This window comes from Andrena cerasifolii, chromosome 1 (assembly GCF_050908995.1).
Source record: "Andrena cerasifolii isolate SP2316 chromosome 1, iyAndCera1_principal, whole genome shotgun sequence".
In the NCBI taxonomy this organism is placed as follows: domain Eukaryota; kingdom Metazoa; phylum Arthropoda; class Insecta; order Hymenoptera; family Andrenidae; genus Andrena; species Andrena cerasifolii.
Genome location: NC_135118.1, coordinates 21,280,001 through 21,296,517, shown reverse-complemented (window position 1 = coordinate 21,296,517; position 16,517 = coordinate 21,280,001). Strand labels below are relative to the sequence as shown.

General features: G+C 37.4%; 2 protein-coding genes across 9 annotated transcripts in view; one reads left to right on the top strand and one right to left on the bottom strand.

Moving 5' to 3' along the window:
* Positions 1–9,588, top strand: part of Cyc (basic helix-loop-helix ARNT-like protein cyc) — a 71,985-nt gene extending 62,397 nt beyond the window's left edge. For 6 of the 8 annotated variants that reach the window (XM_076813901.1, XM_076813865.1, XM_076813874.1 and 3 more), the window contains 8 exons: positions 2,530–2,712; positions 4,899–5,139; positions 5,791–5,929; positions 6,267–6,385; positions 6,475–6,557; positions 6,697–6,857; positions 7,786–7,936; positions 8,414–9,588. In XM_076813901.1, coding sequence (XP_076670016.1) covers positions 2,530–2,712; positions 4,899–5,139; positions 5,791–5,929; positions 6,267–6,385; positions 6,475–6,557; positions 6,697–6,857; positions 7,786–7,936; positions 8,414–8,598 — 1,262 coding nt within the window. In that variant the 3' untranslated portion in view covers positions 8,599–9,588. Of the gene's footprint in view, positions 1–2,529; positions 2,713–4,898; positions 5,140–5,790; positions 5,930–6,266; positions 6,386–6,474; positions 6,558–6,696; positions 6,858–7,785; positions 7,974–8,413 lie in introns of all 8 variants that reach the window. The other 2 variants (XM_076813847.1, XM_076813856.1) reach the window with 2 other exon arrangements.
* Positions 9,589–13,222: 3,634 nt separating this feature from the next.
* Polr1f (RNA polymerase I subunit F) lies at positions 13,223–15,905 on the bottom strand. The gene is made up of 4 exons (XM_076813929.1): positions 15,597–15,905; positions 15,278–15,420; positions 15,012–15,207; positions 13,223–14,927 (listed from the first exon to the last, which is right to left on the bottom strand). The coding sequence occupies exons 1-4, from the start codon at positions 15,785–15,787 to the stop codon at positions 13,301–13,303; spliced, it is 2,157 nt and encodes a 718-aa protein (XP_076670044.1). The 5' UTR covers positions 15,788–15,905; the 3' UTR covers positions 13,223–13,300.
* Positions 15,906–16,517: the final 612 nt, after the last annotated feature.

The window sequence follows — 16,517 nt, the reverse complement described above, 5'->3', positions numbered from 1 at the left end:
GGCGCTGTATTAAAGTCACCATAACTTGGGTCTTAGGGGAGATAATTTTTTCCGATTAGCTCGGACTTTCTACGCGCGGAACCATTAATTATGACACCCATCGACATTCTCCCGCGCGATCCATGCCCGCAGGCGATGCAGGCACGCGTTATTTGTCTACTATGCTGTTTATGCCTTATAAATGTCAGTCGCCTGGCAGCATCCGCCTGTCGATAAACATCTTCGAATTAGCCAGATAAGAGAATTACAAAACAGTCGTCTAAACGAGGAAAAAATGGACACGACCTGTACGACCCTTTGGCAGGATTCCTAAGTAGAATGTTAACTCAAGACCTGACAAAATGTAATGTCGATTAACGTGGGAAATATTTTCCTGCAATTTGTGACAGTTAAAAGGCAACGCAATTCTTTTAAGAATTTTTCCGATGAAAATTGGACTTTTTTCTCTATGTAACTTGGAAGAAATGAGATGCAAGTGTTAAGTCTGTACTTGTAATTATTTATTCGCTGATGGTGCACTTTGCAGAACTCTGGTATAGGGGAAAAGTGTGGCACAGCAAGAAAGCAACTTTAAAGCAGTTTAGTTTTAACTTTCAGTGATGATTGAATTCGTTCGATTAACTCTGCTTCCCCTTAATTCGCAAAATGATTCCAAATAGTTTGCTAATAGTATTGATTTTGCGGTGCGAGGATTTTGAGTACCGAAACTCGTGTATGCAAAGTGTATGGTTTTTTAAATGTGCATCACTGCAGCGGGAGCACGATAACAGATGGAGTTAATTGGCACGCGTCGACCCAAGCGCTAATATTCACGAAACAGCCTTCGATTTATTACGCGGGCACGTATCCTCGAACTTCTTTCGCGTTCCTGTCAAGGTTGAGTTGACTGCAAATATGCGATACGCACCACGCACGCGTGCGTCCCCTTAAAGCACCCTGCAAGAAACTTTTCAATAGCCCTGCTCGCTAGCATCGATACTTGCACAAGTAACAAAGACAGCGATAGCAGCTGGAACGCCTCTTAAAGCATTCCTGTATTTTCAATTTTCGAAATAGAATTTTAACAGTGAAAACAATTTTTTAAAGTATTGACCATGTTGCATTATAGTACTATAATTATCAAACCTGCTTTTCGTTGTTTCACGAACAATCGATATGTGTAAAAATTCGTTATCTGTGCATGTAAGTAGAATTCGATAAATTTACATATTATTACGTTGTCAGAAATTATCTATCCTTTTGTCAATTTTCAAGTTATCCTCCACAAATTAAATTAATTACTTATGGTAAAAGGTATTACTCATTTAATTTTGTGCTTATAGCTCTGACATATCCTCCACAAATTAAATTAATTACCATAAGTACCTTTTAAAAAAAATCACAGGCTCTACTAAGGGAGAAGGAAGGAAACACGTTGCATGTAAAGCTCACCTATAACAAGAGAATACAAAACACACAATTCTATAACAAGATCTATTATTCAGTATTCGCTAAATATTCACTCTGAAATCATCGGTTCATTGTTAACACGCCGAACTCTAAAGATACCAGTTATTCTACTGTACGTGCGAGTAATCGTACAGAAAACTACTGACGACCTAAAAGGCTGAATACCTAAGAAACTATTAGTTCACTCTTATATCTGCACTAAAACTTTTCCGCCTCTTCTCGTGGATTCTATTAGCCACTTAAATTTGCACCATTGTTTCTGAAACACCCTGCGGATTTTGCATTATACAGGGTGTTCAGTAAATCACAGTGCTATCGAGTAGTAAAAAATTCCTCATAAAAAGGCAAGTGAGAAATATTAAATGAACTTATTTGTTTGATCACTTAGCTTTCAGGAAATATGATTTTCTATATTAGACTACTACTCGTCTATGTGACTGTATATAAGACATTTTTTTATCTAACACTCTTGTATTTATTTGTATGTCGATTTATACTCCAAGGGTGAAATTGAAACACTTGTTTTTACAAGAAAAAGATAAGCCTGAGCAATAAAAAGGAATGCTAGAATTTTACTCGAAATACGTTAGAATCAATTCATAAGAAGTTAATACGAGAAATGCAGCTTTGTTTAAACTAAATGGCTGACACTTCTGTAATATCCATAAGCAATGATTATTATTTGTCCGATTACTTAGCTTTCAGGAAATATCACTTTGAATTTGTAATAATATTACAAATTGTATGTTACTATATCACAGTATTGTTATTTTCTAAAGTGAAGTTGTACGAGTTGCGTTAAATTCTCTTAAATAAATCCACAGTATCCTACTTTCACATGGAAAGTGAAAAAAAACTTATTCCACGTTTTTCACCTGCTTTTCCATAGAGATTGTACACTTATACAGTTCTTCGACAGTTTGCAAGGCACCCTTTATAGAATAGCAACGATGGCAAATAGAAAAACTGTTGCGTGCCAGGATTAGAAAACTACTCAGGTGTTTTGCATCGGATAGAGTTCGTGTTTCGTGTCGAATAAAATTGGATGCAGATACTCATGTTTGTTTAATACTGCTTCAGCAATGTTACCAGTGAAAACAGACGTGCCCCAGGGTGTGTCGAGACTGTGCCCAGGAGCGCGGAGGTCTTTCTTCTGCAGGATGAAGCGAAAAGTGGAAGGTGTTCATTGCGGTGAATTGCAAGTGAAAGAAGAAGCTGACACTACCAGCGGCTGTCATCGGCGAAAAAAGCAACAAAACGTCGGTAAGCAATTCAGCGTTAAGCTGACGCTTCGAGGAATGATTAAATCTTTTCGCGCGAAATAACAAACCGTCCTATTAACTTCAAGTACTGATCGCAAGTTTACCGAGAATTTCATAGCAGACGCTTCCAATCTATAATTCGAAACTGACTTTTTCTCATTAACAAATCGTTTACCAATCTAATATAATCAAGAATTTGAAATTAACTAAAACTAAGATACATGTACATTTCCAGCTCATCAAGAAAATACAAATATTCATAAACTGATTTGAATTTTTTCTTAAATTTAGATAGTTTCTGAAATATCCGCAGTGACGAGTGGAAAACAATTTGAATTTGTATAATCTTCCAAATCGCATAGCAGTGCCTTAAAAGTTCTTTTTCGGCACAGACATTGTAAAGTTTTGAATATGGAAGCTGAAATGGCAATAAACTTCCGCGATCCTAAATCGATCCTGATAAAAATATCGAAACTTACTAAATCAAAATATACATTTCGAATATCGAATATTCGAGCACCCCCTGTTTATATACGAGGTTCTTTTTGTAATATTCAAGTATTTTCTCAGAAAGAATTGCGTTACAACAGGAGACAGGTAGTAGTTTAGACAAAGTAGTATAACAGACTCGTAATTACATCACTGGCATTTACACTATATTTATAGCTGAACAAGGGGAACGGGGGGGGGGGGGGTGCTTTTACGTAACTAAAACTTTAACAGGGGGCCAATAATTGTCCGCTCTGACGCTCGTGAATTGCAGTTATTTCCGCTGCATTTTATTCGAAATTGCTTCTCTGTACTAACAATAACCAGAGACGACGTGTGCCTTTATTTCCCCGACGTACGAGAACATAAAGTAGAAAATATTTGCCAGCAGTTCGGCTCATGATAATGAATAATGTCGTTTGAATATAGTAAGGAGGTTTGCCATTGTATACCTGCGTAAATAAATTTCATATCGCTGTGATAAAACAGGGAACAGCATTTCATTTGATAAAAAATCCGTTGGTATACCGAAATTGGCTTTTCATGAAATAGCCGTGTATTGCATAGGACGCTACATTTATTTAGTTGTCTAGCAACGCAAGTTTTATTGAAAATTTCTGGAAATTTTTTCGTGGAAGCTACACATTAAACTTTGAAGAATTACAAATTTAAGTATACGTGTACTTGTATCTATATACACCGGGTGATCTGGAAAGAAATGATCGAAGACTTTAATTTACATAATATTTCACAAAAGTAACTAAAAATGTCTAGCCTACATACCGTGGTCCGCGAATCAAACTCGACAGCGATATAAGCAACATTTTATTCCTAGGAAGTTTCCAGTTTCTGATCTTCAGATATTAACTACACATTTTTTTATGGGAATACATGAAAAATTTAGATTCCTCACCCCAACTCCATGACGCAAACGATTTGCATGCAGGATCACAGAGAGCTTGTAACATAAGTTTATACAAAATGAGTATCATCCTGCTATTATACAAATATCTTCACTGTGTATCGAGATTGAAGGTGGACGCGGAATATTTGCCGTAGAAAACTGAAATAAAAATATGAATGCCATACGAGAACATTAAAAACATGTAGAAAAGGATTTATAGGGTCACTAGCCCCTTTTCACCATTTCTGAGATACATACCTACCTCGCTACAGAATATTTGCCGCGTGATTCGTCAAAGCTGAAGAGTGGACACCATTTAGGCGACTTCGTAGTGAAAGGATCGCCTTACACCTCTTCTTCTTTATATTTATTCTTTTGCTCTCTATTCGTACTCCATACCCCTATCCTTCCCTCGGAATCGCATGGATAATTTCTGAAAATAAGTGTCCACGTATTGATCCTTTTTCTATTACTTGCCAGATGATACACAGTATCAATTACGATCGTGAAAACTGCAAACTGTCGTTTTATTAAAATTGAAGGAGGTTGACAAATGTAATTTCAGTTGTCACAACAGGCTTCGAACGCTTCCTTTTTTTTTTAAAAATAAGTGGTGTTTATTTGAAACATGTACTTATACATGATTAATTCTAAAAGAGGACTGCACAAGCCATGCAGCAATGCACTGGCTCATCTCGTTCCCTATAAAATGTAAATTAATCGAACGAAACAGTTTCGCACGCTATAGTATCTACATAATAATAACAAACGAATTTTAATGGATATTCCCGCAGACTGGAAGTACTGTGTAATTCAATGCACCGGATACCTGAAATCTTGGGCACCAGCGAAAATCGATCTCGAGGAACAGGAAGGCGACGGGGATGGGGAAGCTTGCAATTTGTCCTGTTTGGTAGCGGTTGGTCGGCTGCAGTCCACGATACCCGCATCGTTGCCCAAAAAGCCACGATTAAGGCCCATAAAATTTGTCTCACGGCACGCGATGGATGGGAAATTCCTTTTCGTCGACCAAAGGTTAACATCTTGGCACCAATTTTTACAACGCTTCAAATAATTACACGATCAAGAAGGAAGGAAGTGTAACAGCTATTTTTTTTTAACGGTAATACGTGTTTATTTCATTTTACGTTCCGACCCGACACGACGCTTCCCTCCAGTGCGATACATAACGAATATCATAGCCACTGAAGCGTTGTTTTAAATATCTAAGCATGCATCACCAACAAAAAAAGGACCAAATCAAGCAGATAGCCACTGCACTTCCTTCTCTTCCAATTCTTAATTATAACTACCGCTATGAATTCAAGAAAACCTACGAAACTGACAATATATCAAAATATCTGGAAATATTAATTTTAAATGTGTAATCTTCATATGCCCCTTGTTTTTATTTCTCTTGTGTTGCGCTAGTTTGTTTGAATCTAGGGTTGATATCTGTGATATATTCCAATTATTGTAGGAACAAACGAAAGATCTTGTTAGCCTTCGATTGTATTTATTATTACTGTTTCTGGTTTTCAAAGTACTCGTGCAGAATTCAAACGTGTTCCATCAGACTTCGATACTACTTATTTATATTGTGCTTGACAGTATCAAGCTTAATACCACTCACGACGTATCCACCAGGAATAGCAATACTAAAATTAACAGCAGACGTACTTTCAGGGCCACTTTAGTATTAGGTTTTCTACCACAAGAGCTCCTCGGCACGAGCATGTACGAGTACTATCACCACGATGATATTCCCCATCTCGCCGAATCTCATAAAGCTGCTCTTCAAGCCTCTGAAACTGTCACCACGCAGGTAAGCCACAGCATCCAACCACTTTTGCAATGATAATGGCCATTTTATTTGTAATTTTAATTTCCACCGTCGCTGCAAATGCTATTGACGCAGTTCTTCAGCATTATCGATTTGCTGGAGTTTGAACGTCCGATCTTAAATCCTCCATCGAAGATTTAAAGTTCACGAGTTCTTCCCATGAGCAATAATTTCATGATAACAAATTACGTTCAATGTACTCCAAGATTAGTCATTTCGTATTCGGTCTGAATTTTCACAATATCCTGAACTAGATTCAACAGTTTGTCCTTTTTCTTTGAGAGGGAAGAGTTACTGAATTATTCGTACGTTTGTTTAGATATACAGGTTTAGGACCAAGGGCGCCAGTTTCGTGAAGCTTCAATCCGAATGGAAGTCTTTCCGAAATCCGTGGACCAAAGATATCGAGTACCTAATAGCTAAGAACTCTGTCACTTCGTAAGTATCGGCAATATTCTCTACCGTAGCCTAATATCCGGGAGAGCGTGGGTGAAGCAGTTTAATTGAAATTAAATCATCCTGTGCAGCTGCGATTCTCGATCGACTACAAGTAGCGGAAACAGATCTGAGGATTCCAGCGTTCAGGGCAACTACGACTATTTCACGCAAAGTAAGAATAATCTACTGTAAACGGAACAAAGTTTCTGTAAAGATTTCCTACTTTTGGAACACAGTGTAGCTTATTATACTTGTATAATCTTGCCGTTTGAATTGAAAAATTATTTCCTAAGATTGACTTATAATTTTAGGTAACGGTGGATTAGAAAGATTGATCTCAAGCCACGTAGAGGTAAGTAAAATCGGGCGGCAAATTGCGGAAGAGGTTCTGGATCTTCAGAGACGCGGTGAGGATTCCTCTGCCGGTAGCAGTCCCGGGCCAGGACCGGAAGCTGCTTTATTAAATACCGAGGTAGCTAGAACCAAACTGATACCAACCACTTCTCAACGTACCTAATTTATGCTTTCCGCTGCATTACTGTTTACCAAAAATCACACCATCGTACTGGGTTTCTCTGAAAAATATGGCCTCCTTAGGGGATGTCGTGAGAGGGGTAAAACGGGGTGTGGCGTCGAAGACGCCTAATGAGACTGATATTGTTAAAGAAGCTACAGTAAACCATCCTATAACGCGATTAATTCGTACCACGTTATATGGAAACCGCGTTATAAGAAACTCTGAATTACATAGTACAAATCATATTAATTCGTACCGCGTTATATGGAAACCGCGTTGGAGACTACCGCGTTATAGGAGGGTTTACTGTACCCAAGGCATCAATGTCTATTATTAATAACTTTATTTAAACTGTAAGTAATTAGCTTCATGGATATTATGAATGCTACTCAGTATTTACATCACGTGAAAGTTAGAAAAGGGTGGAATCCCGGAGTCAATAAAATTTGCGTCGATTTGAAGTTTGCATAAAACAAATGATTTTGCGAAAGATTTTGATTTGTGGCACATATTGAAAGTTTGTCTGCAACATTTCCCTAATCAAATATGAATTTTCGATGTTCTATTAACAGAATATTTGTCATTCCATCCTACTTCCCCTACCACCTCCCTTAAAGAAACCATATTTTTCAAAGACACCCTGTACGCATTATAATACATTATAATTGTAACTAACGCTATGGAACTATGCGGTTCAACGTCATGTAGATCACGATCTCGTTGTTTTCCTGTAAAAGTTTTAAGTCACGCCTCAGGCGATAAATATTACTGTTGACGATATTGTCATTGATACTCGTTTAAAAAAACAGACATGTATCACAAGTATAGCAAGTATTCTGTTTCCAACTGACATTTTCCTATAACACACTGTTTCCATCGTAAGTCGCAGATTACTACCACCGCATCGCCAGACAGAGTTCAGGACGTGGCGCAAGCAACTAAAAGCACCGCAAACAACGGTGGCAGTAATCCCGCACCAACGTACAACAACATAGCAAACAACTTGCAGCTGAACAGCATCGCGAACGACCAAGGTCATAGCTATTACTGTCTCTAAGGAGTCGTTTCTTGGTGTGTAGTGCGATTGCCGGATTTACAAGAAAAGATTAGGTCGCTCAGAGAAAACAGGACCAAGTAATGCTTGTTCTCTTCCTCTAAACGTGAATTACTGTTTTTCTCTGAACGAAACAGGGCAAAGGACGTTCGTTCTGACTACCTGAAACCGCTGTACACTGTATAGAAAATCTCATTGGAACCTCAAATATGTACCGATAGACAGAAACACTTGTGTCGCGTTTGGCAGTGTATCTTTTCCATTTTCTCGCTAATTCATTAACTTATCGATCGTATTAATCCAGCAGAGGTTCGAACATCCAGCAATCAAGCCCGTAATAAATACACATGTATATTTTCATTTGGAAGAGCACTATTGTTTAACGTAGCATCGATAGCCATACCATGCGAATAGATTGATGACTGTTTCGCGTAACGTAACACCCCCATTCTTTTAGGAGCGTCACCAGACGAGGATATGATGGATATGATCGGTGGTACGACGATAAACGAATCACCGAACCCGGTGCCGTCGGATGGCAACGACGAGGCAGCGATGGCCGTGATAATGAGCCTCCTAGAGGCGGACGCAGGCTTAGGTGGACCCGTGGATTTTTCCGGTTTGCCCTGGCCACTTCCATAGTAAATTTTAATTCTCGGCGTGAAATTGAACTTCAGTGCCTGACGGGTACCTCACGTTGACTGCTCCAGAGACTAGAAGTGTGTACATAGTATCAAGTGAGGGCCCAAGTTGTTCCCCGTTGTACTTGAGTACATTGGTCCTGACGTCACGACCGCTTCTATATGTTTCTACGGCCTGGAAACTGGTGTCCGGACATTACCTTCAGTTCCCTTGATTTTTCTATAAGCGAAGCTACGAATGTGATCGGTGCTGAGACGGTGCTGCTTAGAGGATCGATTAATTATCGAGCGTTTAATTTTATAGGCGTATCATTTCTGTGATCAAGAACAGGACGTCGAACGTACAGAACAGCTTAATCGAGTAAGCTTCGGTGAACGTATGTCTCCGTTTCGAATGAGAATGGGAAATGCAATCTTTGAGCGATCGATGGGGCCGTGGACGTTTCAACGGAGACGATTCGTTAGGAACGAATCGTCGTAAGACATAATGCCCTCTGAAAATCAAACATATTTTTTTAACGACATGCAGTGGATCATTGAAAGGCTTCTCGGTGGACTTGTAATTAGGAGTTTGCGTTTTTATATGTGAATAGATACTTTATTTTAATTCTAATCGATCATGTTAGTTGAAACGATTACTTAGAGGTGTCAATTTTGAATCGTCGCTCAAGACCTTTGTGCAACAACATTGGGTCTCCTACCTCAATTTTCATTGCAATCTATCGATCTACTTCCGCCTAGTTTCATCTTCCACAGGACTGACATGCAGGATGGTCCACTAATTCGTATTACTTAAATATCTCAGAAGTCATAAATGATATAATAAAATTCGTTTTATAATCTATTAACCATAAAACAACCAATTACAATGCGTTATTGCGATCTCTGCTTATAATCGCAACAGAGGTCAGCGGCCAGAAATTGAACAGTACCTATTATCGTTAAGGAAAATACAGAGCTTGGAAGATTCAACCCCACGATATTTAAGTGATTGGGCCAGAGTTGGGCATTAACTAAATAAAAAATTATTTAAATAACGGATCAAGTAAAAGTTACTTTAACTTTAGATTATTTGACGAGTAAAGTGCATTTTTTTATTCGACGAATAATTTTTGTAAGTTTTATTCGTTATTCGATATTTCACTTCAATAAAAACTTTGCCCATCTCTGGATTGGGCCAGAGTTAGGAGCGTTGGGGCCGCAGTGAATGGAGGGGGAAGCACCTACAGGAATGGTGGTTATGTTGCATGAACTGCGCCTGCGTCAGTCACGCACGCATTACCACCGCTCCTGTAGGTGTTTCCCCCTCCATCACTGCGGCCCCATCGCTCCTAACTCTGGATTGGGCCACCCTGCACATCAGCCAGCAATGAGAGTTAATTAAAAAGTCTCTGTACATTCATTGCACACTATCCGTTCCGTAAGACGAAGACCTAAGTCAATGTTGTACATAGATGTATCTGAACCTTTTATACGGTAATCAGTATAAATGTCTTGTCGTGCCACGGGTAGAACGGAACACCCTGTCGTCGAGTGCTGGTTTCGAATGGACCACTTGAGGAACGTTCCTCCGAAAACTACGGTCGCCGCGAGCGGGATCGCTGTGCGCGGATTGTACGCTTCTCGGTGACAAATTGGCGTTACGTGTAAATATGTATTTCATAGAGTGCTTGAGATGTATGACGTCGAGCGTACCTAATTAAATTGTAAGGATCGCGTTCTGCCCGCAACGCTGGTCGCGACGCGAACGGACTTTTATGTTCCGCAAACACGCCATACGTTGTTTTTAAGGACTTATTGTTAGGACGATGCCGAGGAACCGGATGACACGATCTTATGATCGAGTAATAGCGATTAGAACACGATCGATGCCATCAACGTGTGCTGTGATGAGTCGTTAAGTCACAAGATGCTGGTACGGCCACTGAAGCTGTCTTGCGACGACGCGATTGAAGTTCTTTTTTAACTTTCTCACGTTCGAACGACGTAAGGCCGAGGCTACATAGGCTATTCAATTGAATATCTTCAAAAAATCTATCTGTGGACATTGTATACCGTTGTCAGTGGCGGATTTAACGGGCGGCCGATGAATCCCCAGGGTCCCATCCTAAGAAAAATTATGATTTTATCCAAGCACCATTTTTTCTGTACTATTACACTTATTGTTAGCTCGTTTTTAGTAAACTACCTCTCCAGTTTCCCGAAAATGGGCCCCTCTGCTCAAAAGGCCCACCTAGAGCCCTATTTTCAAAACAAAAAATTATGATTTTATGTACACACTATATTTTTTTTCTATACTTTTCTGTACACTTGGTTCCATTTGTAGTAAACTACCTCTTCATTTCCCGCAAAGAAATAGGTTCCTCGGAACGTTTGCCACCTGGCCTTTCCCCTTTAAATCCGCCACTGACCGTTGGAGCATTTGTGGAATTGCTAGAGAATTTTGAAATACATCTGAGGAACGTGTGCCGATACAGTATTTTATATTCCTCAATGAATCTCGATTCTTCGTTTCGTCTTTTGCTGTATGCAGTTTATTATGAAAAGAAAGTTTTTATTCGGGATTGTCATTCACGTAAAGCTCATTGCTGTGTTACTATTATCTTCTTGTATCAAGTGAATCTTGCTTCGTATTTATATATTTACAAAACTTTAGACGGAGTTTCTTTGACGGAATCGTATGTCCCACAGCATATTTTTACATTTCGATTTTGTAAAAGAATATTGTACTTTCTGTTGAAACTAAAAGAATCGAGGAAATCATTTCGCTGTGCGGCTAAGTGAATCGAAAAGTTAAACAAATAATTTACGTGTGTTACATAAGAATAATGTACATAAAGCGTGTATATGTAAATAAATATATATTATCATATAATATAATATAAATGGTACTTTAAAATAAATGTTACTACGTAGGGAGCAAATCTGATCACACCATTAAGTGTAAAAAAAGTCCCGAAAGCTGTAATTGTTTTTATATACAATTTTTCATTGTAAATCTTTCGAAATAAACAAACTATTGCTTTTACATAAAAAAAAGAGATCTTTTGACGTGAGTGGATAAACAATGGATGTTAAACTTCAGCATATCTTGCTGTTCCACGAAATTTGTTAGAAAGTCGTTTGTAAAAACGATTTTAAATGGGGAATGTTTTAAAATAATAGAATACGAAGAAAATACCTCATTTATATTAAAATTAATATATACTTAGAATACAAAAGAATAATACCTCGTAAAATTCCTTTATTATCATAGCCTTTAAAAATTATATTTGTACTTTGATTTGTTAAATATACACTGTGTGAAAATAATGATATATTTATTTGAATATAATGTCTTATTGCATCGTAATCGCAGTGAACAGAGGCGAAATTCGCTCTGATGTAAGTACAAACATAACAACCACGAAATACAATATTTCGTGAAGGGGTCGAAAGATTTAATTAATTATCATAGTTCAGTGAGAGCTTATGTCAAATATGTACAGAGTCAATCCAAGCGTATTGAAATAAAATTTAATGTTCGTGTGTTCTCTTGGTAAAATTTTTTTTCAAGATTTTCTTCGGGGCACCCTCCAGAATAGTTCCAAATAATAAAAAAAAATTCACTGTACAGTTTCAGCCAGATCGGATAACGGGAAAAGGTGCCCCTGGGCCCTTTTCATTTAAATCATTATTTAACAGCTCACCAAGTCGATTTCATATAATATCTTTTAAGTTATTGATTAAATAAAAAAAATATGTCAAACATAAGATCCAGATATGGAGCATCTTTTATGGAGTTCTATTACTTTTTCTCATGCGACAAACGGTTTTCGAAAAAAATCCGAAAAACTAAAAAAAAACTTTTTTCTATCAAATTTTGGAAGTTTAAATGCTTTTCAAACACTATTTATTTATGAAGGCGAACAAAAAAATGGGATTTTTATTTTATAGGCATCAGAAGTGAGGTATTCAAATATGTTTTTCTCGAAATCACGATGTCTATATCTTCGATATTTTTGCGAACTTCGGTCCCAAATTTTCAGGAAACATTCATGACATATCAAACACTGAAAATATGGATTTTTTTTATCTTTTTGGCATATTTCGGTATATGCTCCAATGTTTAAAAAATATTCCTCGAAAATAAAAATTCCATTTTGTTTGTTCGCCTTCATAAATAAATAGTGTTCGAGAACCATAAACTTTCAAAATTTGAGAAAAAAAAATTTTCTCCGAATTTTTTTCGACAACCGTTTGTCGCACGAGAAAAAGTAATAAAACATAAAAGATGCTCCTTGGCCGGATCTACAACTTTTGTTTGACAATTTTTTTTATTTAATCAATAACTTTCAGGACATTATAGAAAATCGGCTTTGTGAGCTGTTAAATAAATATTTAAATGTTTAAGGGCCCAGGGGCACCTTTCCCAGTTATCCGATCAGGCTCAAACTTTACACAGATTTTTTTTATTATTTGGAACTATTTTAGTGGGTACCCCGAAGAAAATACGAGTCACCCTAGTATACACACTAGTACGCATACGTACCGATAAATTTATCGCACATATCTTATAGTAATATTCATTCGGAACATATCTTGTAGTTATACTTTTTATGTTCCTTACACGATACGCGAAATAATTTCTTTTTTTTAAAGGAAAGTATGTTGACCACGAATCGTGTCATTACAAAATATACATTTAAATGTTTATACATATTCTAACTATTAACAGACGTCTCATATTTAATTTCCACATCGCTGAAATCAGTATCGGATAGGAATTCTCTAGATTTATTTAAATGTTTCTTTGATACACTTTTGCTGCGGTTCTTCTCTTTTCCGTTGTGTCGTTTGTTTGCATCGCTCATATCCTCATCCAATGCGTGATTCGTTATAGATTTCTCAGTTTTTATATTTACATCGTGCGTTTTTGTATTTTTATCTGTTACTTTGTTCTTCTTTAAATGTGCGACATTTTCTTGATCTGTTTCATTAGTGATATCTTCGCCCAATTCAACTTTACGTTTTTTCTTAGGTGAAGTAGTTTTTGGTGGACTTTTCGGACTAATGTTTTCAGTTGCATTATCAGATTTTTCCTTTTTGACTATGACCTCAAATTCAGGTTCTATTTTAATTTCGCTAGTGTCGATAAGGGACTTCTTTGAATGTTTCTTCCGTTTCTTTTTAACTGTATTGTCTTCGCTCTCTTTCTCCACGTCGCAATTAGAACTATTCGCAGGTGCCTTTGAATTCCACTTTATCTGGGTTAATTTGTTCGTTTTTTCGTGGTCCTCGTCTTGAGTGTTTTCGGAGCCACTAAAACGCTCTGTTTTAACCTTTATGCTTCCAATCGTGAATTCACACTCCGATATACTCGATTCCTTTGAACGTCTTTTCGTCGAAGCCTTCTCGGTACGTTGTTTGTCTACTTCACTTTCAGAAGTTTCTAGTTTCAACGAATTATGTATTTTTTGCTTCTTCTTGCTTGGAGACTCTGCTACAATATTTACTTCATCAATATACAGGTCATTTAAGTTCTCCGTCTTAATACTAACTTCTTCGGTCTCTGTATCTACCATTTTCGATTTCCTTCTACTCTTTTTATTCGCATTTTTTATATACTTATCTGCAGTGAAATCGTCTGCAGAAGTATCATCATCTAAGTGCTTTCTTTTCGTAGATTTTTTCTTTGATTTGATTTTACTTTCAGACTGCTCTAAATCGCTATTTGCCATAGACTGTTCGAACTTAATATTGCTAATGTTGTCATTGGATTCCAAAATGGGTAATTTGTTCGACCCTTTTCTCGAATCCGAGTCACTATTTGATGGACAGTATTTCACCTGAACGTCACTCTTTTCATGTCTGGATCCCATATGGGACAATGCTTTCAATGCTTTCTTCTGAGAATATTTTTCATTATCATATTCATCCACGCTACTTTGAGAGCTATGATCTATGGACTTCTTTCTGGCACGTTTCTTTGGAGTAACAGCTTCTTCCAGATTATTCTGGAACTTGCCATTCGTGGAAACATTGTTTGCGTATCGCTCCTGTTCACTTTCCGTTGTAATCAGTTTAGGCTTAGATTCTTTAACTTCTTTGGCCTTCTTAGTACGTTTCTTCCCTTCTTTCTTCGTTTCATGATGCTCGATCACTTCTTCTGGTTCATACTTTTTCTTGGACCTCTTTTGTTTAGGAGTTTCTTTTAGTGCTTGCGGTTCGTCTTCATTGGAACTATGTTCAGAATCCGTAGGAAAGAACGATTGTTGCTTAACAGGTTTATTATCAAACGACGACGTTTTGTTTTGCTCCTGTCTCCTTAATTTGGCTTGTGAATACTCGCTGAAAGCACAGAGAAATAATTATAATATACGAGTGGCATTAAGATAATTTAAACGCTAAACACACGCAGAAGGAAATGCTCACTTTGCATTTAAGGCGCCCCGAATGTATGGCAACCCACTAGTGATGTCGAGGCAAGTTACAACGAAACGTACATCTTGGCCAATTGCAAGATCATCGCCTGGCCAGTCTTCGTCGTCATCCTGTTTTGGAATCGATACGTTAAATGCTTTATGCACGAGAAGTCCAATGTGGTCTAGTCCCTTTTTATTTACAGTACCTGTAAACCTTTCTCAGTTAACACCACTAAATTCCAAACTGTTTAATTGCGTAAGAACGAAATATTTTACCCTTCAGCGAACATCCCACTTCAGGTCTGAATATATAAAAATCTGCTTCGATATCGACATGAATGAAACACGTGTCGTACAATATTTCTCCCAACGGCGTTAGTAATTTCGGATTCTTGTAAGCCAATAGAAATCCCTTCAACCTGTAACATAAATCGAGAAATAAAATACGGAACATTATTATTTTACGTACCGCAGCTATGTAAACATAACCAAGAAATAACTACGGTTTCTTTAAAGAATCTACTCCGAACAGTGTCGTAAAGAAAATCTTGGATGTTCGATTGTTCGCTGGGATTAAAGTAAAATAGATACGTACTCCTTGTCGTACGAATTTAAATTCGAACTTAAAATCTCATTCAACGCGGCATTTAGATTCGTCAAGTGGAAAGGATGCAAGCCGAGATGCTTTTTGAACCTCTCAAAACGAACGAGGGAGAGTTCATCCTCGATCAGGCCCGTCAACTCTAAATCCGACCACGTAATGCCTGTGTACGTTTGAAATTTCATTTTAATTAAGCGGCGAACGTAAAACTTAGTCTCGCGCGTAAATCACATGTAGCATGAGCAAAAAACGTGCAAGGGTTAAGCGCATGTTTGGCCGGTACTGCAGATAAGCTACATCTACGATGACGGGTAATTAATGACGGGCGTCAACTGAGAAATTCTGGTCGCGGGCGAAAATATGATTATATACCTAGTTTCGGAAGAATTTATCCCATCATAGCGTAAGTTACGCTGCGTAACTGTTTCTGCGCCATAAGATAAAAATTAGTTTTATTAAAAGATCGTGTTCAATAATACCATGGTTACTTGCATTAATATTTCGAACGATTTTGTTCGTTAATTATAGATTAGAATATCACATTTTAAAATTTGTTGTATGTATAATTCCCAGATAGCACACGTATAAGCCGTCTTTAAGACGCCTTGAAAGTCTGAAAGACGTCTTAAAGACGACTTATAGACGACGTGTGCTATCTGGGAATAGGTATTTCTTTTAAATCATTCTAAAAGCCATTTTATTGAAATGAAACATTACTTTACTCTCTGTTAGAGTTGGGCATTTAACTAAATAAAATATCATTTAAATAATGGATCGAATAAAAGTTACTTTTAAGTTTAAATTTTGCGACGAATGAAGTTAATTTATTTTATTTGAAAAGAATTTATTTGACGAATAAAGTTAAAGTTAAAGTTGAAAAATTTATTCGACGCTGACATTGAAACGTTCGACGAA

Excerpts from the sequence above, each read along its gene's own strand:
- Polr1f (XM_076813929.1), bottom strand. The coding sequence starts at position 15,787 with ATGAAATTTCAAACGTACACAGGCATTACGTGGTCGGATTTAGAGTTG. Across the intron at positions 15,208-15,277 it reads AGTGGGATGTTCGCTGAAGG|GTACTGTAAATAAAAAGGGA; the intron begins GTAAAATATTTC and ends AAAGGTTTACAG. Across the intron at positions 14,928-15,011 it reads CGGGGCGCCTTAAATGCAAA|CGAGTATTCACAAGCCAAAT; the intron begins GTGAGCATTTCC and ends CTGTGCTTTCAG.